The sequence below is a fragment of the Plasmodium malariae genome (assembly GCF_900090045.1).
Source record: "Plasmodium malariae genome assembly, chromosome: 9".
NCBI classification, from domain to species: Eukaryota; Apicomplexa; class Aconoidasida; order Haemosporida; family Plasmodiidae; genus Plasmodium; species Plasmodium malariae.
The window spans coordinates 2,012,320-2,038,157 of record NC_041783.1 but is presented as its reverse complement, the minus strand read 5'-3'; the positions used below and the strand labels follow the sequence as shown (position 1 = coordinate 2,038,157).

The window sequence follows — 25,838 nt, the reverse complement described above, 5'->3', positions numbered from 1 at the left end:
AGATCATATTAACAAATAGAAAGGGAAAATTTAAAAAAAAAAAAAAAAAAAAAAACGGAACAGAACGGAATGGAAAGAAAGAATCGTAACGTGAAGAAAACAAAATAAATAAACGGAAAAGGCTAAAATTAACCCTCAAAATAAGCCAGCACATATAGTCGCATGGATGAACAGTTGCACTGTTGTAGTGTTTCCTGCATAAGGCTGCGGACAGATTTAACTTCTTCTTTTTTTGTTGTTGTCATACGAGCTTGAGTAATTGTTTAAGCCATTAAAATATTCCTCGTAATTTATCGAGTTCAATTTTTGTTCTTCATTATGGTTCAGCAAGTTTATGTCCTTGTACATATCTGAAAAAAATAAGAAAAAGAAAAATCAATATGTATTGCACGTGCGTATGTGCACACAGTGATGTAACACGCACGAAAGCAAACGATGACTCAGGTATACAGGCAGCTATCTGCGTGCGACCACTTGATAGTATATTCACATGTCAGTATATTCACATGTCAGTATATTCACATGTCAGTATATTCACATGGCAGTATAGTCACATGACAGTGGTCACTTGACCGTAGTCAGTTGACTTCCATCATTTGGATGAAATAGCTCTTCTCATAATAGCTCCAACTCTAATATATGCACCCTTTTCCTCGCGGTGTACTTACACATATGGTTCCGGTTAATGTTTATGAAGTTATTGAAGAGGTCGTACTTCCTTTTCTTGAAATAATAGTGAAGGAATATATCAACGTTAACATTCATTGTACCGTTATCCGTTAGCTGACTTACAGAATCGACATCATCGTCGTCATCTTCATCCATATTTACAACCTTGTTATCATTTATTACACTAGGTGCTTCCTCCCTATCGCTAGAGGAATAAATACACTCTTCAACACTTCTAAAAGTATCATATACTTGTGGATTCAAAAATTTTTTTTTATTTTTCTCATCTGTTGATGTACATTTCTTTTCTCCCGAACTTTTTCTATTAAGAGAGAATATTTCGTTTATTCTATTACTACTATTACAGCCATTGTTGTGCTCGCTCACTTTCATAGTGTTGTTACTACTATCACACGTAGCAGCATTATTGTCGTTACTGCTAGTGGCAATGTTGCTATTACTTACATCAGGGTTGCTTCTAGCGGCACTATTGCTATTACCGCCAGCTGCATTATTGTTGTTACTGCTAGCACCAGCATACATCGCTTCCTTCCTGGTCAGTCGGTTATGTATAAAAAAATACAAATTTTTAAAGGCCTGTAGCCTAGCTATCTTCATGTGCTCAATATCCTTTAATATTAAAAGTCTTCTAAACCAATTTTTTAGAAAAAATAAAACAAAAGAAATATAGAGAAGAACTGTGTATGCATGTTTGCTAGCATTCTTGCTAACATATTTGTAAATCTTGAAAATGAATTTCCAAAAGAGATACTTGATAGATTTCTCCTCTTCATTCTTTAATATATTTTTTATAATCCTAATAAAAATTTTATTATAAACCTGCAATCCTAAACATTTCATGCCTTTTTTACTGTTACATTTTTTTTTCTTTTTCTTGTAATATAAACTAGCTCTATGTCCTGCTTCCGTTAACTCATAACTTCTTATAATAACCAGTGAGAGAAAGAGGAAAAAAAGGAATCGATAAAAAAGAAAAGGAATAAAAGATAAGATGTACAAAATTAAAGAAATACTATAACATAAAAAAAACAAAATTAATATATTTACAATAGTATAGAAACTAAAATCCCAATTGAATGCATAATTTATCTTCTCATATATTATAGTAAATATGCCCGTGAAATTCTGAGTTAATGTTATCATATTCAGACATCTATTAAGTAGTAAATGTACATTAGGCACATCTATATTATTTGAAAATATTGATATACTTCTATTATCAATAGTACTCATACACAAATAAAAATTATGAAATGGTGATTTTACAATTGGCATAAATGAATATTTCTTTTTTATATCATTTGTATTTTTTGTTTCATTAGATAACGACATATTATTCTTAAATGTATCTAAAATAAAATTCTTTTTTGTAAATTTTGATTCTAATATATTATTAGAATAACAGTAATGACTATCTCCTCCCCTATTATTATTATCTGAAGAAAGAGTAACAAAATTTTTATATGTCATATTTGTGCTTTCCATCTTACTACTACTAATTGATATCTTCTTATTATTTACTATAAGTGAATTAGGAATAACATCATTATTTATTCGCATGTGGTAATCTACACTCTTTTCATCTGATATGGTACATGACGAATTTAATCTTATATCGTTTGTGTATACTGTCTTATTCATTTTGGATCCATGTTGAATGTACTTCTTTTCCTTATCTATCTCTCTATTGTATTTATCTCTTCCCTTGTTGTGACCCAAACGTTGCACCTTCTTTTGTGCACTGCTTGGTAAGTCATCCGGATCATCTTTTTTTTGACTTTTACTTTTACCGCCTCTTCTGTCACTTAAAAGATATTCCTTTTCCTCCCCCACATGGATATATTCATCTTCATCTTCATACGCATCCTCATCCGTCTCTTTCTCTTCCTCCTCTTTCTCCTCCTCCTCCTCCTCCCCTCTCTCTTCTTCTTCTTCCCCTTCCTCATTTTCCGTGCCATCCGAATGAATTTTTTCACTCTTTTCATTTTTCCCATTGAACATGCTCATGAATTTATTTAAACTTTTTCCCTTGTCAAAATAATCCAGTTTGTTTTTGTCCTTACTATCAAACATCATGTGCTGTAATTTTTTTGCAAATTTTGTCATATTGTTAATTTTGTTGTTTATTTCTTCAGAAACATTTAGCATGTCCAATTTCCCCTCATTCGTTTTCCTCACTGATATATTAGCTTCAACCCCAGCATCTTTTTTCTCTTCCTTCAGTATGTCATCTGTCTTCTTCACACTGCCATCATTCGCATTATCATCATTCGAATTATCATCATTTGCATTATCATCATTCGCATTATCATCATTCGCATTATCATCATTCACAGTGTCGTCCTTTTTCACAAAGCAGTTTTCTTCAATTCGAAAGAACACCACCTTTCCGCTGCTGTTACTCGTTTTATTCATGCTGTTTAATGTACTGTTTAATGTTCTGCCTAAGTTACTGTTTAAGCTACTGTTAGTGTTCAGTTCGTTGACAAGACTGTTTGTACTATTCAAGCTGTTAGCATCACATCCATTTTTTCCCCTAAAAGCTGCTTCCCCTCCTCCTTCATTCTTTTTTTTTTTGTCTTTCACCCCATTGCTTCTATCCTTACTATCAATTACAATTCCCTTGAAAACATTTTTCAGGTCCCCCTTTGCTATGAAAGATTTGTATGTGTCATAAACACTTAGTATAGTTTTGGAATGTGTACCTTCCTCCCCCCGTTTTGCTGAGGTACATTCGCCTGATAATTTTTTATTAGTTACGTGTACCCCATCCCCAGGAGATAAAGCTTTATCAGTATTATCATCATCACTCATAATACATGGACTTTTGCAATAATTTGAGTCTATATCATTAGCAGTAAGAGATATCCTTCTGTTCTTATCAAAAAAATGAACATTTTTTGTATCATTAGAAGGGGTATATAACGATGTGTTTGCCTTACATTTCGTATGTTTATAAGTCATTTCATTCCTCCTCATCTGAACTGGCCTAAAGTTATATGTTACATTTCTGCTATATCTAATCATACCATATTTATACGAAAGGGATATAAAAATGATACAGAAAAATAGATGAACAAAGATATGAAAAAAGGGACATATAACAATCAAACGAAAAAAAAATAACCAAAAAAAAAAAATGAAAACATAATCATAATAATTCAAAGGAACAATTTCTATTCTCTTCGAATTAAATATGTAAAAAAATTTGTACAACCATATAGGTAACTGAGTAACATAGACAAAAAAGTTTTCAGTATAATACTGACAATATAAAGGTTCAAATTGTATAGGCATTTTATAATAAAATAAGGGCTTCCTAATATTACTAAAAAAGGTTAAAAGTAAAGGATTTCTCTTAAAAATAATTTTTACTTGTACACTTAAGAAACCTAATGTATACAATGGATTTAACATTCCATATTCCTCGAAACCTTCTACAGGCTTAAAAAATTTATAATTAAATAATTTATTATTTGATGGAAATATATGTAACCATAAAAAACATTTCGTACAATATTTTATCTTATTTTTTATTCTTTTCATTTTACATTTATACGTATTCAAAAGTAAAAATAGTGGTATAATTACTCTTCCTAAAATCATGTCTTCTTTTTCTTTTTTTCGATTTTTATATTTTATATTTATAACGATATCTGAAAATATGTCCTTCAGGTTATGATTTACGCATTCATTAAATGTCAAGTTGTTCATAGGCAAAGTTTTGGAGCTCAATTTTCTTAACTTACCCACATACTTCTTATCCTCTATTATCGTTGTTACATATATTGATATATCACTTATACTCACGTTTTTGTTAAAAAAGAGCAGTTTCGCTTCTTTCACAAAAACATTTATTTTACACAAGCTGCTCTCCTTCTGCATCACACATGCATCCTTATCCGTTGATAGAATGTTGGAGTTGAACGAGTTGTTCTGCAGATCATTATGCAAACCACTACACAAGCCGCTACCCAACTCACTACCCAAACCGCCCCCATTTACAGCCTCCTTCTCATTGCGACCCATTTGTGGAGAAGCCTTTTCCGTCTTAAACGAACAGCAGGAGGATGACAGAACGTTCGATGATGACTTTTCATTCGTATCGATTGATGACGATTCTTTGAACGAATTAGCAGATACACTTGTTGACGTATCTGAAGAATAATTCGATGTACAGAAAGACACTGAGACATATCCAGCGGCTTCGTTTGAATTAAAAGATGATGCTTTATTTTTTACTTCACTCAAAACACTACACACACTAGAATTAAATAATACATCTTTTTTTATCATTGATCCTTTTTTATTTTCATCAGTTTCGCTTGCTACATTCCTAGCATTCAATGAGAGTGCAGAAGTAATGTATGATTCGTCAATTTTTAGCTGATTCGTATCTTTTTCATCTTTATACACATAATTATAAACATCTTCTCCGTGTTTATCTATACTCAGATCACGCGCCTTACTCTGGCTGTCACTACTTTGTCGTGGTATTCTTTTTCTTATGGATTTTTTTTGCCCTTTTCTCCCATTTTGCACACTCCTCTTTCTTTGATCTCCTCCTCTCCTTCTATTTTGATTCTCATCAAATAGTTCATCCTCAATTGATTTTGTTATAACTCTGCTCCGAATTTGTTTTCTCCTTTTTGTCCTCTTTTTCAAATTCCAGTTGAAGTCTAAGTCCTTTGCATTGTAACATATATCGTCATTTTTGAAAAAATATTTTGATGAGATTACTTTGCTTATTATTTTTCCTAATTGCGTCTGGGTGAAGGATAGGGGAAACAAAAAAAATAAATATATATATAATGAAATGGGGTAAAACAAAAAATGATGAAATGGGGTAAAACAAAAAAGGATGAAATGGGGTAAAACAAATAATAACGAAAAATATAAAACAAATAATAACGAAAAATGTAAAACAAATAATAACGAAAAATGTAAAACAAATAATAACGAAAAATGTAAAACAAATAATAACGAAAAATGTAAAACAAAAAAGGATGAAATGGGGTAAAACAAATAATAACGAAAAATGTAAAACAAAAAATAATTAAATAACAAGAAAAAATTCATATTTAGAGCTGCTCCAAATGAGCGATAACAACACATGGTAAAAAAAGATAAATGCCATTCATATAAACGCATTCACGTGGTGACGCTTGCGCGGTGTTCTGTGTGGCCAATTTTCATGAAACGATGTGAAATGAAGAACACACTGCTGATACATTTTTGCTCTTATAAACATATACAAGTGTTCATATGTACTTATAGGTATATACACAAATATATACATACACATACATGTAGATATATACGTACATACAGGAGTATATATACATATAATCACATACGTACATATGTCTACATAAATAGATACGTACGCACGTATACAAACTTGCGCTTACCCCCTGTATATTCTGAATATTCTCAATTGGTGCATTCTTGTTGGCAAAGGAGTCTATCACATTTTCAATTACTTTCTCTGAAAATGATATTAACTTTTTGTTTATCCATGTTGACATTTTTACAAATAAGTATATAACTTTTGTAGAAGCTGTTGCGATAAAATCACACAGGAATTCAAAATTTAGTCTATTATGTGTATATATGCATATATGTATAATTTCATATATGGATATATTTACAAATGGATATATTTTCATATGGATATATTTACATATGGATATATTTATAAATGGATATATTTATAAATGGATATATTTGCATATGGATATATTTGCATATGGATATATTTACATATGGATATATTTACAAATGGATATATTTACATATGGATATATGTATATACATTCATATATATATATATATATATGTATATATATGTATATATATGTATATATATGTATATATATGTACGCCAATTCAGGCTTCTATCTCGATTTGTGAAAAATTGTACACATACAAGCACGCATTTATAAACGTCTTAAAACTGTCATTATTCTTACAAATAGGAATGTATACGTAACAATATACTTCATATTTATGTATCATATTTCCCCTCTTTTTATATTTTCTTTGGAAACAGATTATTCTATATTATCCTTTATTTTTGCTGAATATTTATGTAAATGCAAATTTTAAACCAATAAAAATATGAACATAATATAATACATATATGGTAACATAAATATTGACTTAAATTATAAAATTGTATAAAAATAAAAAAAACCAAAAAAAAAAAAAATAATAAAATAAAATGAAGAAAAAAATAAATGTGTTTTTTTTCATTAATATTATTTTGATTTTTCTTTTTTTTTTTGTTTTATTTAGCATAAAAAAGAAAAAAAAAAAACTTAACAAGTACATATACTTCATTTTAAAATGAAAAAAAGTAGGGGGGAGGGTAAGGAAAAAAAGGAACCAAATAGGAATTAGGAATTTTCGTTAATTTTTGAGTATTTAAAAAAAAAAATTAAATAAAAAAAAGAATACATATTTTTCAAAAAAAACAGTTTGAACTTGATTTACAAAAATAAAAAAAGAGAAAATATTTTCCCAAAAAAAAAAAAAAAGGTATAATCATGGTACATAATACATTCCTTTATGGGGGCGTAAAAGAAAAAAAAGAAATATTACACTTGATGTTGTTAAGAAATTAACTCGTTTATGTGGTTTTGTGCTAGCATAAAAGGAGATAGCAGTACATATATACATATATGTGTAAGCGTATATATACATCTATATGTACCAAACATGCCTCTAACTCCTTGGGCTACTACAGATGTTGTATCAGCCTAAGGCATCTTACAAACCGCGCCTACTTCTTTACAGTGTAATATCAGTGTATATAGACAATAGAAAAAAAAAATTATAAAATTATAAAAGTTGGGGGAAAAAGGTTCTATTATTTATCCTCTTACTCCATCTTCCATTTCCTCACCATCAATATTACACATGCAAATGCATCGCAATTCTTGTGCTATATATACCCTCCATTTTATAAAGCAATTTTTTTCAATTCTTTTATTCTAAAAAATGGGGGAGCAATTTGCATTTGTGTTTATGCTATACAACTCTCAACCTGATAGTACCATACATATTTCGTGCTTACCTATTATTTACAACTAGGTATGGAAGTAAATGTAGATATATATGCAAAAAGAATATTAAAACGGTCGAAAAAAAAAAAAAATGAAATAAAATAAAATAAAAAAAATGAAATAGAATAAAATAAAACAAAACATAGCACTTCCCTTCTACGATTAAGAGAACAATAAAACTCTAACACCTCAACGATTTTTCATTTTACTTCTTCGTCTTTTTACTGTTCCAAATTGGCAAATTTTATATACCTATTTTACATATTCTCTCTCGTGAAATGCACTTCCTCAAGCGCATATTTCTCTTTTAAAGTAATGCAGCTCAATATAGCTGTTTCGAGGACGCCTCCAAAAGAGGTGGTGGTTAAATGAAATTAACACGTACCCCTTTTTTTTTTTTCATTTCGTTATTTTACTAATATTTGTCATATTTATTTTGATATATCTTCTTTTTATTTTTATTTTTATTTTTTTAATTTTCCTTTTGCTCCAAATGTATAAAGTAATATGTGCTATAAGAATTATATGACACGATGTTCAATAAAAAAAAAAAATAAGAAATCCCTATATGTAACCCTTTCATATATTGAATTAAATTTATTTTGTTGATAAATATAAGTAACGAGATTAACGTGTACATGTAAATTTTGTAAATAATAAGTAGCAAATTTTGTAAGCGTAAAATTCATTGGTGTAAAATTAGTAAATTGCAGGACTACGAAAATGATGTTGCATAAGGAAGATTTGAAACCATTTTGTGTTTTCATAAACCTGTTTAAAACAAGGGGTAAAGAAATAAAAATTTACACGATTTTTTAAAAGTCTGAAATTTTACGGGCTTCCGGAGAGGAGAACATTCACTCATATGCACATACATGCTTATGGGTATAGTACATACATATATATGTATGCATTCTGAGCAGATATGTAATACGTGCGAGCGTATACACATAAGCAAACGTTTGAACGTCCTTTCCATTTTATAGTCAATTTGCTGGAAATAAAAAAGAGAAACGAAATTATGATGCAAAAAAAACACATTTACTTTTTCCTACTGTAAGGCTTAAAAACATCCATGTCCAAGCACGCAACAACATTTTGCTTTACGTAAACATATATAACGCGTATACACATATCTGTACCTTTATTTCGTTTAACTGCTCGATCTGCCCATTTTAATTTTAAATTATATTCACCTAGATAGTTTTTATTTTGCAAAATTTTTTCCATTTTGCTGATTCTTCCCATTCGGTTCGTTGATCCCTGTTTGTTCATCTCTGTTTGTTCATCCCTGTTTACTCTTTTTTCTAATTTTTTTTTGTTTCGCTTGGCATCTTTTAAGGAAGGGAGATAAGGAAAAGGCTCATGCGAACATATGCCTGATGCTACGAAACGAGAGGATTTGCCAGGTGTGCAGAAAATTAATTAATTTATGTAATGAGTCAAATTCACCTTTATTTTTGGAGTTAAGAAAAGATCATAAGGATGAAGTAAAAAAGTGCATACGGAATATTTTATATTGTTCAAATAAATTAAATATTAGTAATACAGAAAATATCAGAACAAATTTTATAAAACATTTTGGTAAGAAATTTATCCAAGTTATTGAAACAGATTTCCTTTTACTCGATAAAAACATTTGCAGTCTCATCAATAAATTTTCTTTTTGTTATAATGAAATAAAAGACGTCGAAAATTCTTTTTTGTATGAAATGAAAATACCCATAAATAATGAGAAAGACCTATGCCTTTGTAAATTTTGCAATAATTCAAAAAATTCTAATGCTCCTTACAATTTTAAGCTAAATGATATACTCGAAACCGTCAATACATATGCACAGTATGCTGAGACTGTTCATGATATGAACAAAAAAGAAATTTTCAAAAAAATTGAAAAGCAGGTGATATTAAAGCTAAACAAATCTCTTTTGAAAAACTAAAAGCCGTATGTTCTCATCGAACAGGAAAAACGCTGCGCATGTGCACAAATATGGTCAAAAAGGTACATATAAAAATGTTTGGATATGCATATATAACATGTACTAAACATGTATATATATATATATATATATATATATATATATATATAGGGTTTCCCCCCCTTAAGTGAATAAAAACAATAACAAAAAAAAAATTAAATTCCTTTTATTTTTTCTCTTCAAAATCTGCTATAAAGTAATATAGTTATTCCTTCTTCAAGAATTGAAGACATGTTTATAAACATGTTTTTTTATATGTATATCTCTGAAATTAAGAAGAAATTTTTGTACATCCATACAGCTAAATGAAATTCCCCTACTAGGTATATAAATACGTACATAAATCTGTACATATGTAAGCATAATATATAATATGTATATATAGAGTTGTCCACGTGATGAAGAAAAAATAAATACATTTGAATATGACATATTGTACTACTATTTACAATACTTATACGCACTAAATTTATATATATATATATATATATATATATATATTGCTGAAAAAAACGAATTCACCATTAGTAATATAATTCACTAATTTTCTTTCGACAACCTTATGCCACCTACAAGTAATGGGCATATATATACACGTATAATGATATATATGTATGTATTCTTTTACCTATGTATGTATATATATATATACGTTACGGAAAAAAAAAAAAAAAGTGCATTATTTTATTTTGAAAACAAATTTTTTTTTATATACTTCGTATACATAACAAAAAAAAAAAAACTTTCATATATTTTATTTTTTTACCATTTTACAACATACATATAAAAATCATAAATACTGATTTTAGCAAAACGTTTGTGCATTCATAACAAAATTTTAAGTTTTTCAAAAAAAAGTCATCCAAATGATATTTTAAAGTTATTAACAAGTCAGCAAAAGGATATATATAAAAATTATTAAAAAGTCATTAAACAGAACATAAAAAATTTGACAAAAAAAAAAGGATGCTAACATTATGTACCATCTATGTGCACGTACATTAATATATATTATACATACATAAATATATACATATATAAATATATACGTATATAAATGTATGCATATATTAATATATATATATATATATGTCGCTATGTCAAATTGCTATTCTCAAACAATAGAGTTTTACAATATTAGAGAACAGTATTTTTTATAATTTTTTTTAAAATAATAATAACGTAACTACCAATGCCAATAAATAAAGGGACAACGAACAGATGATTTTAAGCTGTTTTATTCGCCAAATAAGTGTAAAATAATTAAAAAAAAAGATTAAAAGAAATTTAGTAAAGCAAAAAATTATAATAATATGCTGTACTTAAATGCCCATATCTTGTACTTTTTAACTTTACGTGCTTACAGATTAATTGTTCATATATTAGTTGCGCATATGTACATACTTGACATATGTAACAAACAAAGTGATTATAAGCAAATACAAAATTGAATACATCTTTAATGAATAGAGATGATATTAAATTTTAGACTACTCTAATTAATAAATAGTAATACTTGCCTACTTATTTTGACAATTTAATTATTTACCTTCAATACGAAAAAAAGACTACGTGAATACAACTCATATATACATATATAATATATATATACATAATATAATATATATATACATAATATAATATATACATATGTATATGTAAAATAATGGAAATAAACAATTATATGTGCATTTTATTTTAATTAAAAAAATAAAATAAAATTATGCTAATAAACTCGAGGGCAAACAAACGACCTTTTTTTATTTTGGAAGAATTAAAAGATTAGTGAAAAAAAATACTTCGACAGTCTTATAGGCTTTATGTGCTTTTTTTTTTTTTTTTGTATTAAATATTAATATTACGTGTATTTATATGTTTTATTATGGTCTATATATATACGTAATTAAACATATGTTAGTATGCGCGTATGTATGTACATGTAAACATAAATACGTACGTATATCTGTATATACTAACGCGCGAGTATGTGTAACGTATGCATTTATATAAACATACGTCTGCATATAACATATTTAGCGTATATATATATATATATATATATATATGTATGGATAATATTTTCACGTATATGTATTATGCTTGTTTTTTTTTTTTTTTTTTTTTTTAATAATTTGTGCTCTCTTAAGTAATACATAACGAATAATTTTTATACCTTCTTGTCATTTCATTTTTTTTTTTTTTGTTTTATTTTTTTATCCTAAAATATACGTTCAAAAAAAACACATGCACATTATTAATGATATGTTTTTTTTTTTTTTGTGATGTTTTTTATATACATTTAGTACACGTACACATACACAAATACAAACATATATGCATACTCAAACACATACTTATACGCATACACATATGCATACTCATTACAATTTTTTGTCTTTCCCGCATTAATTACCATTGTAGTAGCAAGGGAAAATTTTAAAAAACATAATTATTAACCCAATCTTTTTTATGTAATTTTTTTTAAGATAAAAACTGTTCCTGTACACATATATATGTACTCGTACATATACGTACACATGTATGCACATCCATACGTTTACATTTTCCGCCCTTTCGTTCAATAATCGCAATGTATACATGCCCTTGTGCATTCTTGCATACATTTATTTGTTTCTCCTTCGTTTTATTTTTTTCCTTTTTTGCATAAAGTACGATCCTTTTTTCAGTGCTGCTTTTTTTTTTTTTTTTTTAATTAATTTTATTAACGCGATCTTTTTAAATATGACTTTTTAAAAAGTTGAAGAGCCACAGATAGGAAAAGCTTATAAAAATGATTGCAAATACATATATGTTATATGAAAAGAGGTTAATTAAAATAAACAAAAAAATTAAATAAAGCAGTGTAAAGTGAATTATAGCAGAATAAAGTGAAGTATAGCAAAATAATTCGAAATATAGCAGAATAAAGTGAAATACAATAAAAATACCAAAATACAGCAAAATATACCAAAATACAGCAAAATATACCAAAATACAGAAAAATATACCAAAATACAGCAAAATATACCAAAATACAGAAAAATATACCAAAATACAGCAAAATATACCAAAATACAGCAAAATATACCAAAATACAGCAAAATATACCAAAATACAGAAAAGTATACCAAAATACAGCAAAATATACCAAAATACAGAAAAATATACCAAAATACAGAAAAATATACCAAAATACAGAAAAATATACCAAAATACAGAAAAATATACCAAAGGTGACGCAATAAATACGCGGCTAAAAATATATTGATACGAATTTTTTCATTTTTGAAAATTATAACGTTGTGGAAGGAAGGGAAAAAGTGAGTGAATAAAAACGGCTTATGAAATGAAATTGAAGTATATGATAAAAGTTTTATGCATTGAGTAAAGTGATAAGCGAATGCAAGTGCACACGTATATCATCGCTACGATAAGTAGTTAAACAGGTACATATATATGCATATATATATATATATATTCGTGCGTATGCTTCACGTTTTATAAAGGAAAAGTGAGAAGTATGAATCAGAAAAAAAGTGGTGATAATAAAATAATTAGACAACAAGGTAGTGCAAACTTTAAAAAGAAAATCCCCTTCAAAGAAAACATTTATAACAACTCAAATGAAAAAAAATTTTTTAAGTTTATGAGTGATATAAATTATAGTACATACAATAACTTGGATGATGTAAATTTAGAAAAGACTTCAAGTAGTAGCAGGAATAGTGCATTTTATAATGCAAATAATGCCAGCAAAAATAGAAATCATCTTTTTAGTACAAAACAAGGAAGTAAGGAAGAAGATGACGAAGAGGATGACGAAGAGGATGACGAAGAGGATGACGAAGAGGATGACGAAGATGACGATGATGAGGAAGAGGATGAGGACGAGGATGACGAAGAGGATGATGGCGAGAATGATGATGAAGATTATGAGGAGGACGAGGATGATGAGGAAGAGGATGACACAAACAGCAGCGAAATAAGCAATTTCTCCTTGAACAGGAAAAAAAAGAAAAAGACACAACTTAAGAACAGTAGTGGTAGCATTAACAATAACATTAAAGATAGCAATAAGAATAGCAGAAGCAATATAAATAGCAATATAAATAGCAATATATATGGCAATATATATAGCAATAAAAATAGCATTAAAAACTGCAATAAAAATAGCAATAAAAATAGCAATAAAAATAGCAATAGCAATAGTAATAACAATAACATTAGCAATAGCAATAGCAATAACATTAGCAATAACATTAGCAACAACATTAGCAATAACAATAACAATAACATTAACAGTAGAAATAACAATAACAATAACATTAACAGTAGCAATAACATTAACATTAACAGTAGCAATAACAATAACAATAATATTAGCAATAGAAATAAAAGTAACAGCAGCAATAACGTGAATAGTAACGACGAAAAGAAAAAAAAGAGTTGTTTTTATAAGGAATCAAAAAAGTCAAATAAGAGGAATAAAGGAAATTTAAAAAATTATAATTCTGATTATTATGATATTTATTCTAACATATACTCTTACTATGATATATTTACCGAAGATAAAAACGAAAAAAAAAAATTGAAATATTTTAATGATGTATTTTCAAATTTTGATAAAAAACTTGAAAATAGTGATAATAATTATACACAAGATATGAATAAAAAATTGTCGGAAAATTTTCTACATATGAATTCAACTAGTAAAAAAAGTAATAATGTAGTTGACAATTTTGCTAGTGATGAAATTATTGGTACAAATTTCAACGATCAAGCAAGTACTGTAACAAGGAATGTATTTAGTAACCTTGAAAAGGTTAGAAGTAATATAGGAATCGTAGGCAATAAAATCATTAACAGTTTAACTAGGAACAACACCAATAGTAATAGCAAAAGTAGAAGCATAAGTAACAGCAAAAGTAATAACAAAAGTAACAGCAAAAGTTGTAACATAAGTAACGGCAATGATAATGAAAAAAATATTAGAAACATGAATGGAGGACTCTTAAATGAGGAAAAGTTAAAAAAGAACGGTGCAAAGAAAACTCTGCGGAGCAAATTTCCACTTAATAACAACAAAAAAAAAGTGTTACAAAATAAAAAAAAAAAAAAAAAAAAAAGTACTAGTGAAGATATAAGCATGAATGATAAAGAGAATATAAACTTTGATGATGTAAAGAAAAATAATAATGTAGACATTACCAACAATTCAGAAAATGTTTGTACCAATGAATTTATCGATTTAAAGTGTAATACAGGCAGTTGTATTAGAGAAACAAAAAAGGAGTATAAAGATTTTACGGATGACCATCTTTTTAAATCAAACAAAAGTAAAATGAAAAAAAAAAAAAAAAAAGGTATAATTCCTGGCGATAGCAGGGATGACAGCGAATTGAGTAGCGGTCATAGTGCATACGCAAAATATGCCTACACAGTTTGGCAGAATAACAAAGAGGGAAACATTAGTCATAATAAAATTAGTGCCAGTAATGGAAACGGTAATGGAAGTAATGATAGAGATGGTGCTAGAAGCGGTGCTACAAGCGGCGACAAAAATGGTGATAGTGGGAACAGTGCCAGCGCAAAGGCAAGGAGTGGGAGCAATATAAGCTTGGACAGCGCATGTTCGTTCGAATTAGAGTATTACGTGGACAAAGAAAACCAGTTAGAGAAGAAAAAGAGCAGCGTAAAGTTTTTAAAAAATCCTACAAAAAAGAGAATGTATAAATTAAAAAAAATTGTCGAAATATTAGAGTATTCTATATATAATGAAGAAAAAAAAGGGTCACAGTTAGAATCGAAATTATATAACTATGTATTATTAACGAGAGGATTAAGAAAGGAAATAACATATCTACAAGAGCTAAATAGTAGCAATAAAAGCAAAATGGCTTCATACGAAAAAGATATATCAAAGCTTAAGGAACAGAATGAAGAAATGAAATTAACTTTATCCACATTTGAAAATGAATTAAGCAATTTAATTAACAAATTTGATAGAAATTTTGCTAAAGAGCTTATTGACACCAAGTCACAAAACGATCTGCTTAAAAAAGAAGTCGAAAGATTGAAAATGGAAATTGAGAAAAAAAATTATGAAATAAAAAAAATTGAAAATCTCAATGATATGTCGAAGAAGTGTACCGCTGATAACGCGGCTGGTGCTGATGGTATGGCTAATCCAGGGTACATCGACGGAAATACAACAAACATAGGCAATTGTCTATACAGCAGTGGAAATAGTGGACCTGTGGGTGAACGTATCGAACACCCCACTGTTGATCAGAGGAGAATGAACGGTATTGGCACCAATGTACATAATAATTTTCAAGGAGAAGCTGGGACAGATAATGTAAAAAAGGCCTATGAAGAAGTAAGCAGTAATAATAATGAAAAGAGCAAAGAAGTAGTAACGATGTATGAATTTCCTTTCTATTATGGTAATAGCGATATAATTGATAACAATATTATAGATGATTTTATTTTAAAAATGAAAACAATTAGGATTTCTTATGAAAAGAGTACAGAAAAATATGATGATGAAACTAAAACAACAATATATGGATGTTATATATCCAATTTTATATTACAATATAAAGATATTTGTAATCATCGAAAAATTATAAAGCATTTGCAAGAATATTGTATTATAGAAGCGAAAATTCTAAGTATACATTTGTGTTTGAAAAAAGAAAGAAATGAAAACAAATCATATAAAGATTTAGAAAGAGAGGTTATAAAACATTTGGAAAATACGGATTTAGATAAAAATAAAGAAAAAGTTGCTATGATTAATTCTATTATTTTAATTCTTATTTTTAAAAATATGCATATTTTTAATTTATATAAAATATTTATGACTTGCTTAAAATGTGATAATTTTAGGTGGATTAGAATTATAAAGAAAGCACTATTTCTTAAATTCTTTGATATGTGCTTGATTGATACGAACATTAGGCTGAATGATGTACCGAATATAAAGGGAGCAAGACTAATTCATGCCCTCGCAGTTGTTGGGAGTGAGAGTGGACGCGGCAATGTCAACAGTGATACTCCTGTTAGCATCGATTTGATCCATTATAACATCAAACATCCCATGTTTTACTGCTCCAATGAAACGCTAAAAAGATTTATGTTAACGATGTTTCTAAATTTCTCATGCGAGCCTATTAATCCACAAACTAATGATAATATATATCACTACGTTTTACAGAAAAAAAATTATGACTTAATAAAATTATTGAAGTTATCAGGAAAAAATTACTATTATATATTTGATAAAAATATAGAAAATAAAACACCATTAGATTATGTAGAAAATGAAGAAATAAAAATTGATTTAATATCCAATTATATTTTAGACATAGCTGGAAAAGGTGCAGAGAATTACAAAAATGGTAATTACGAAAAAGCATATGAATTATATACCGATGCATTAGAAAAACAAATAAAATTATCAGAGTCAGTACGAATGGGAAAATCAATGAATGAAAATATTGGAAAACTATATTATAATAGAGCAAGAACATTAATGCATTTAAATAAATGGATTGATGTAATAGAAAATTGTAATAATTGTCTAAACTATATACCAAAATATGTCAACGCATATGATACTCAAATACATGCATATGAAAATTTATTAGAATATGATAATGCCCTACTTACTTATAAAAATATGTGCTTGAAATGTAATATTAAACCTGATGATAAAGAAGAAAAATTAAAATCACAAATAAATGCTACATCATTTCAAATACTGAATATTAATAAAAATTGTACTGTTGCAGAAATTAAGCAAGCCTTTTCTAACCTTTCCAAAAAATGGCATCCAGATAAACTAGGTATTAATATAAGTGCTGATATTAAAAAAAGGCACAATAATCATTTTAAAAAATTGTTCAAAGCTAAGCAGTTGTTACTAAATGATGTAGAACGACTTAGGGAGAAGAAGAAAAAGGAAACTAATTATGTGTATCCGCAAATTATTGAAGATGTAAGCGCCATGAACAACAGGAATGGGAGCGCAGCCGTAAACAGAAGCACAAACCGAGCTGGATGCACAAACCAGAATGGAAGTAACAATAGAGAGAGCTACATCAGTAGCGAAGCGGCATTCAACCAGCAAAAGGATATAAATAGGCAAGAGAAAAAAGGAGATATTCATGAAAATTCCTTCAGCAGTAACAATAATGGCATATTCGGGAGCGCTAACATACCGTCAAATTTTGTGAAGGTGAATGAAAGTTATCACAGCAGCACGAACAAGGACTTCCCTGGGTGCGTAGGGAGTAGTAGCCACAACAATAAGTCCAACAGTGGAGGCAACGATGTAGACAACAACCACGGTATTAGTTACAGTCATAGTCACAGCCTTAGCCACAGTAATAATAACATTAACATTAACTCATTTGGTGAGTGCAAAGACGGTATGAATCCATCGAAAGATAAAGTGAGGAACCCCAACAAAGGGTTGAATAGTTGCAGTGATACGGACTGTAACAAAAAAAATAATGTGAACCCATTTGTAAACATGTTTGATGGAAAACATTCGAATCTGAATAATGAAAAAGTAGATGAAAATTTTTATAAAAAGTTAAAGGAAGAATATGCAGGACTAAATGATGATGAATTAAATAATTTTAAAACGAAAATTTCAAACTCGATAAATAACCTTATACAAACAGAAGTAAACTTAAAGAGAGAATACCAAGAATTATGTGTTAAGGAAAAAACAAATGTTATCATGAACACGCGGTTGTGTGTACTGCAGGAGATACAGAAGGCTTTGTGTGTGCGCCTTGATAAAGAAAGAAAATTAAAAGTTATTGAAAATATTCTTAAAAACAGGAGCGATGAAAAATTGGTACATACAAACAAGGGGGACAGTGGCACCGGAGGTGGTAGCGGTGAGGATAATGGAATCGATAATATAGACAAAGATACCTTACCAAAGAGCTCAAATGAAGAAGAGGATACAGATGGAAGGAAAAATGATGCCTTAAAAAAGAGCAAAGATCAGAACAATAATGAAGAGGGTAATGGGAAAAAGGTGTTTAAAGGGATGAAGGATAATTCATGTGAAGATGTGAAAAACGTGGAAGTAGAAAAAATTGCACAAAAGGAGAAAAATGTGGAAATGGAGAAAAACGGGGAAAGAAGAGAAGGAAGTGTTGGCAAGATTCACATAGAGGAACAGCCAAATGAAACAAAAAAAAAGAAAAATTACGAGAAGCTTTACCATGTAGATAAAAAGAGACATGCTGAGGATATCCATGTGGAAGAAACAGATGTGAAAAATTACCCAGATCAGAAGGAATATGACGAACATAATAGCAGAAGAAGAAATGAACATAAGGTGGAATACGAAAAGACGTTTCAAGAAATGCTGAAAGAGAGCAATTTTTTAGAAAAAAAAATGAATGATGGTAGTAGTAATGGTAGTAGTAATGGTAGTAATAATAGTAGTACTACTAGTGCAAAGGAGTATTATTATTACAAAGGTGAAAATGAAAATAATGAGGAAAAGAAAAAAACTAAATGTAGAGAACCATTGGATGCAGGAATTAATAAGAAAAAAATAGGTAACAGTATGGAACGTACGGGAAGCAGTAGAGAGGGCAAGATTAGGAAAGCGAGAAAAGCCAAAGATGGAAAAGAAAGCAGAGACAGCAGAAACAGCAGAGACAGCAGAAACAGGAGAAACAGCAGAAACAGCAGAAACAGCAGAAACAGTAGAAACAGCAGAGATATCAAGGGAGACGACAATTTCGAAGGCAACAGAGAGTTCAAAGGTGGAAAACAAAGCGGAAAGGAGTGGGAAGAAGAGCACAAAGTGAATGAATCAAATAAGAAAAAAATGGATAAGTTCAAAATGACCGATGACGATAATTTTATGTTTATGGATGATAAAAATAGCGTGTACCACGGGAATAAAGAGACCAACATAATGTTCGAAGGGAATGAAAAGGATAACAATGTTTTTGAAAATATTACAACAAAAAAAAACTCCAACCAGTCATTCAGATATTCAAACCTTCCCATGGAAAATATGAGAATAAATGATTACGAAAAAAGCACGAACAATAATATTTCAGGAGATAACTTTTTATTTATAAATAAAAGTAGTAGAAAAGATTACATTCAGGTGAACATTTCGAGCAATGTGAACAATGCGAAGAATGATGAATCCCTATTTTTTCAAGAAAATCGAAATGATAATAATTTTTCGAAAAAGGAAACTATTATGTCTAATAGTCAAAATTTTGAACAGCATCATCACAATGGAATGTCCTCAAGTAACTCGAACTACGACGCAAATGGGAGTAACACAAACGAACTTAAAGCAACTAATGACGCTACGCAGGGTACCACAAAAAGAGGAGATGCACACACGCGTTTAAGACAGGAGGAAGATAATTATGAAAATTACGAAAATGGTGAAAATCGTCAAAATTGTGAAAATCGTCAAAATTGTGAAAATCGTCAAAATTGTGAAAATCATCAAAATTGTGAAAATCATCAAAATTATGAAAATTATCAAAATTATGAAAATCATCAAAATGGTGAAAATCATCAAAATGGTGAAAATCATCAAAATTGTGAAAAGTACGAAAAAAATATTCAAAGCGAAGATGATGCAAATAATAATATGGGCAATGTGAATTTTATTAATGAAGAGTCCTTTTATGGAAAAGTTTTTAACAATGTTGACAAAGCTACATTTTCAGTTGAACAGGAAGATGACTACCCGTACCGTAAGAAAAAAATGAACGACAGTAGTGACACTGGTAATGTTAACTTTATTACAGGTAGTAATAATGCTAACAATATGGGAAATAAGAATAATAATATAATTATAGGCAATGATACAAATAACACAAACAGTAGTAATTCCATAACTAACATGATGAACGCGAAAGATTCCGTGAATAACCTGATGAACTCCAGTAATTCCATGACGAATATTATGAATGCCAATAATTCCATGAATGACTTGATAAATGGGGAAAACCACGTTAATCTTTTCAGAGTTGACCTATCCAGCGATAATAATAGTGTCGACGATTATTTTGAAAACAATTCTTATGCTACACTGAACTCGCGCAATATACATTTTTTAGATAAAAAAAATCATCCTTTTAAAATTAGCGAAAATAATGAAGAAGAGGAATATATGAATGATAATAACGGGGCTTGCCTAATAAATTATAGTAGTGGTGGTAGTGCAGCTAAAAAGGAAAACAAGGTAACTTCTTCATTATTTCGTGGAAGTAATAACAGTTTTACCAACAAAAATGTAGACATAAGCATGGGAGGACGAGGATACAAGAACATTACCTTTAACAACGTTGGAAGTAACAATTCAGCCAATTTGAATTCCATATATAAGGAAAAAAATTTTCAAAGAGATCTAATATATTCCAATGATAATTTTAACAGAGAGAAAAAAATTAACACTATGAAAGGCTCAAATAATAAATACACAAGCGATAATGAAGGAGGAGTAAAGGGAGAAATTTTTTACAACTTGTACAACGACAGTGGCAGCAGCAACTACAGCAATCGTAACAGTAACAATAAAAAAAGCAGAACGAGCAACAATCAAATGAGCAACGATCGAATGAGCAACGATCGAATGAGCAACGATCGAATGAACAACGATCGAATGAACAACGATCGAATGAACAACGATCGAATGAGCAACGATCGAATGAACAATTTTGAATCATCCTTTTTCAATAAGAACTCCGCTCCTTATGATTCCGTTTCAAACATTAGAAGCAGCTTTGATAAAAATTCCTACCCAAAAAAGGATGACGATAACGCTGATTCTTTTTTAAATTATAATAATGAGTTTGATGATAATTTTAAAAATAAAGTAACTAATAATATATTTTTTAATTCACTTAATAATCAGCATTACATGGACGACAATGATGTGGATAATGATTATTTGGACAATACTGCTGAAAAAGATGTTGACGTGGATGCTCACGTCAGAGAACACGTTAATGATGATGTCGATACTGCCTTCCATATCGATGATGTTAAAGGAAATTGTAATCAAAATTCCCTTACTAGAGACATAAAAGGAAGCAAAAATTACCAGTATGAAAAGAATAATGATGCATATAATAATGAAATATTAGATAATAAAACTGATAATTTAATGTACGATGAAACGGACTTTTTAAATAGTAATTCCAATTTGTACAATAACCTGAACAGGTCATATAATTATGAGAATTCAAAACTTAGAAGTTCAATGATGTTTCTAAATGAAAATGTAGAGAAAAACCAAAACATAATGAGAATATTTTCCAATGATTTAAATTCTATATCTTTAGAAAAAGAACAAGATGAAAAAAATAAATTTACATTTATTGATAATTTAGAAAAACTAAAATATAAAAATTTTAAAGAAAAAATCACAACTGATGAAAATAATTTAACCAAGCCAAAGAAATCATCTTTTGATAAAATAAATACAAAAGCCAATGGAGACAAATCTAAATCAAGCGACCCCAATCAAAGTTCCTTTCCAAAAAAAAATGGTAGTAGTGATGATAAGCAAAAGGACCTTGATCAAAATAAGAAGAGTAAACTTAAAGCCAAGGATAACAACAAGCCCACAGAATGAAGAATTTATGTATATATATATATATATGTATACTTATGTGCACTTTTATGTATATATGCATGTAGTTACCATAAAATATGTAAATTTTGTTTGCGTGAAACCGTTGCTAATTCAAAGTATTCGTGGAAATTACAAATAAGTAAAATATAATGTGTCAAAAATTTTAATAACAAAAAAACTACATGAAATGAATTATCACGTTCACTCAGTTCGCCAGTCCCCTTGTAACAGGTGTTGACGGTACATACGTACGCACGTACATACGCGCACACATAATCACATACATATGTATATATGCTTATATTTACATTTGCTCTTATTTACGAGTGTGTTTAATTTTTATCATATTTTACGCCTTTTTCTTTTTTCCTTTTTAATTAGATGTTTTTATAAATTTTTGAAAGAAATATAAAGAGAGCATGTTTTTTCTTTTTTTTTCACGTTTTTTTAACAAATTCTTCATTTTTTGTAATAACAAATAAAACGATAAAAGACCTTGTGGTATTTTATTTTTTACTTTTTGGATGTAAAAATATGTAGAAAATTTGTGCGATCATTCGGTGTATGCGCATAATACGTAGGAATTGGAGTTTCAATTGAAATCTCATAATTATTTTGATTATAATTTTATTTTATTATATATATTTTTTTTTTTTTTTTACAATATCTGCACACATTAACTTTAGCTTATACCTCCTTATGAAACTCTATCTCAGTTGTAGAATGAACATTGCAAAAGGGGGGAAAGCTGCTTAACACATCATGTGCGCACACCCACGCGTCCATGCATCAATTCATACATGCATACATATATATATAATATGTGCACGCATTTTCTTCCATTTTGAGTAATATCACTTCAAAGAGGCTCTTACGTTTCTCCACATTGTTTTGTTCCTTTCGTTTATCGTTTTTACGCTTCACTTATTACACTTTTAACGCTTGAGCGAGCCAATAAAATTTAAAATTTCCCTTTTTTTCTGTCCAAACTGAATGTTTTCATTTTCACCTTTTAAATTTAGAATATTCCTAATGTTAACCAAGTCGAAGGTGTGAAATTGCTTCATATTATTTATTACTTTGTCTAAAACTTCGTCTATTAAAGCGTCGACCTTTTTTATAGGCACCATTTGATCATAATCCGATAAGGAGAAATGGGTCGACTGATCATTATTTTTATGGCGTATTTTGAATAATATAATCAAAACCTTTGGAAAATCTCGAGAAGACATATTTTTATTTTGCATAAAAAAAATTGTATAATCAACCAAACTGTTTACTATGAAACACACTTTATTTATATCTTCACTTTGATCATACGTTTCTTTTTTGTTTGAATTTGCTAGTACGTCAAGTAAGAAGTTTAAAAATGGTTCAAAAGAAAAGCTATTTATGCACATATTTAGAAACAGCACCTGTTTATATGTATTCTTATTTTCCTTAATTTCTTTGTTTATACAAAATATATATGTAAAATAGATATGTAACATTTTAACCTTCGGATATTTTAACAGATAAGTCATGATAATAACCTTATGTAATGGTTCAGTTAGATGAATAATTTGAATACTTTTTAAACAGAATTTTTCATAAAAACAATTTTTATAAAAATTGTATAGAGAAAATGTATACGACAAATTACTTATATCTATATTATTAAGTTTGTCAAAATTTATATATTTTGAAATTAAATCAAACAAACTATTATCACAATGTTTCATTTTACCAGTACAATACACTAATAGACATATATAAGAATATTTCTTATCTTCTTTTATTTCACCATTCGTTTTATCATTGATTTTTTCCTTATCTAAGAAACTACTACTTTTTATTACGCATGAATTTTGACTCCCCTTCTTTGAATTGAACTCACTGTCTATATCACCAAACGATTTGTTTTTACTATCCGTTACTCCAATATTACCAATTTTATCATGCGAATTTTCTTTCTCAACTATTGTGTGGTAGAATTCCTCCTTTCCCAATTTCGCATCATTTTTACTGTTTTGTTCTATTGTATTTTTAACATCAACATTGTAGTTAATGTAATTTTTTATGTCATGACTTATGGAATTATTATTCTGAGTTTTACCATTACAACCTTTAACACTGTAACTATTTAAGTTATAAGTAGTACTATTACTATTTGCAGAATGGTGTAAGTCACTTTTTATTTTATTCTTTGTCTCATTACATAAATGAACAAAAACTTCATAATCGTATTTTTTCATTTTGGTATAGGAATATGCTATTTGAGATATATCTTCAAATGTACCATAGCATATTTTAAATAATAATTCTCTGCTGACTAAATTTATGAACGAGTCATATTTTGAACTTATCCTGGAATAGGATAATAGTAATAAGGATAAATCTTTTATATTAAAATTTTTTATCCACCTTTCGTCAATATTTTCAGCTATTAATTTGAAAATGTTATATTCGTTATAATTTACTTTAGACAAATAATTCAAAGCTGTCGTTATACTATATGGTTGCAGAAATGGCAAATGATATTTCAGTTCATTACATACATCATCCCATGTACATTTATTACTCTGTTCATTCAAATCGTAAGTATTCATTATGCTCCTGCTTTTTGAGATAGAACTTATTTCATTATTGTGGAATCTTGAAATTTCATTTCTCTTTTGCTTATAAGCCGATTCATTTTTACTTACTATTAATTCATTAATACTCTTCGTAGAACTTGTAATATGAGTACTATTAAATTTATCCTTATTACCAATTTTTACGTCATAATCATTACATATCTCATTATTTTTCTCTCCTAATGAAGCCTTACAATAGTAATTTTTCTCAAGACTACCACCACAGTTTCTCTCATTATAATCCATAACATCTTCTTTATTATTCTTAAATAAATATTTTAAATATAATTTTCTTGCTACTGTTCCTAATTGGTTTCCAAACTTTTTACGTGGTAGTTCCTTTGAGTTAATTTTCTTCATCCATATTTCTTGTTTTTTATTTCGATTTATTTCTTTATTTTTTAACACATTTTCATTTGACGAATGTCTGTGGAACTCTCTAAAGAAGAAACCTTTACTTATACCAATAAAAATATTATTTTCCCGAACTTTTTGAACAATTTTCCACTTAATTAAAAAACTTATTATTTCGTTCATAATTTTAATTATAATTATTACTTATTCAAAAATGTTATTTGAAGAATATTCTGCCTCTCATTAAAAGGGATATTTTGGGGGAATTATTATTATTCATTCCTCATGTTTGTTCCTTATGTTACGATATCCTCTTTTCTTTTTTCTGTTATTTTTCATTGATATGTTTTATTTTATATAGCCTAATATTTGATATTTTTCATCACTTTTCATTTATTCATTTAATATTTATATGTACTCTGCTCTTTATATATAATTAGTGAAGAGATTACTTTTTTTTTAATAAGCTTTTTTTTAAAAAAAA

The 25,838-nt window shown here is 28.5% G+C and overlaps 4 protein-coding genes across 4 annotated transcripts; 2 read left to right on the top strand and 2 right to left on the bottom strand.

Moving 5' to 3' along the window:
* Positions 1-216: 216 nt before the first annotated feature.
* Positions 217-6,218, bottom strand: PmUG01_09051400 (conserved Plasmodium membrane protein, unknown function; the record flags this gene model as incomplete). The annotated part of the gene is made up of 3 exons (XM_029005223.1): positions 217-350; positions 669-5,457; positions 6,102-6,218. 3 exons carry the CDS (start codon positions 6,216-6,218, stop codon positions 217-219), a joined length of 5,040 nt encoding a protein of 1,679 aa, XP_028861834.1.
* Positions 6,219-8,480: 2,262 nt separating this feature from the next.
* PmUG01_09051300 (conserved Plasmodium protein, unknown function) lies at positions 8,481-9,697 on the top strand (the record flags this gene model as incomplete). The annotated part of the gene is made up of 3 exons (XM_029005222.1): positions 8,481-8,544; positions 8,744-8,813; positions 9,100-9,697. The coding sequence occupies 3 exons, from the start codon at positions 8,481-8,483 to the stop codon at positions 9,695-9,697; spliced, it is 732 nt and encodes a 243-aa protein (XP_028861833.1).
* A 3,559-nt stretch (positions 9,698-13,256) lies between these two features.
* PmUG01_09051200 (conserved Plasmodium protein, unknown function) lies at positions 13,257-22,385 on the top strand (the record flags this gene model as incomplete). Its single annotated transcript, XM_029005220.1, has 1 exon — positions 13,257-22,385. The coding sequence occupies one exon, from the start codon at positions 13,257-13,259 to the stop codon at positions 22,383-22,385; it is 9,129 nt and encodes a 3,042-aa protein (XP_028861832.1).
* Positions 22,386-23,320: 935 nt separating this feature from the next.
* On the bottom strand, positions 23,321-25,537 carry PmUG01_09051100 (conserved Plasmodium protein, unknown function; the record flags this gene model as incomplete). Its single annotated transcript, XM_029005219.1, has 1 exon — positions 23,321-25,537. The coding sequence occupies one exon, from the start codon at positions 25,535-25,537 to the stop codon at positions 23,321-23,323; it is 2,217 nt and encodes a 738-aa protein (XP_028861831.1).
* Positions 25,538-25,838: the final 301 nt, after the last annotated feature.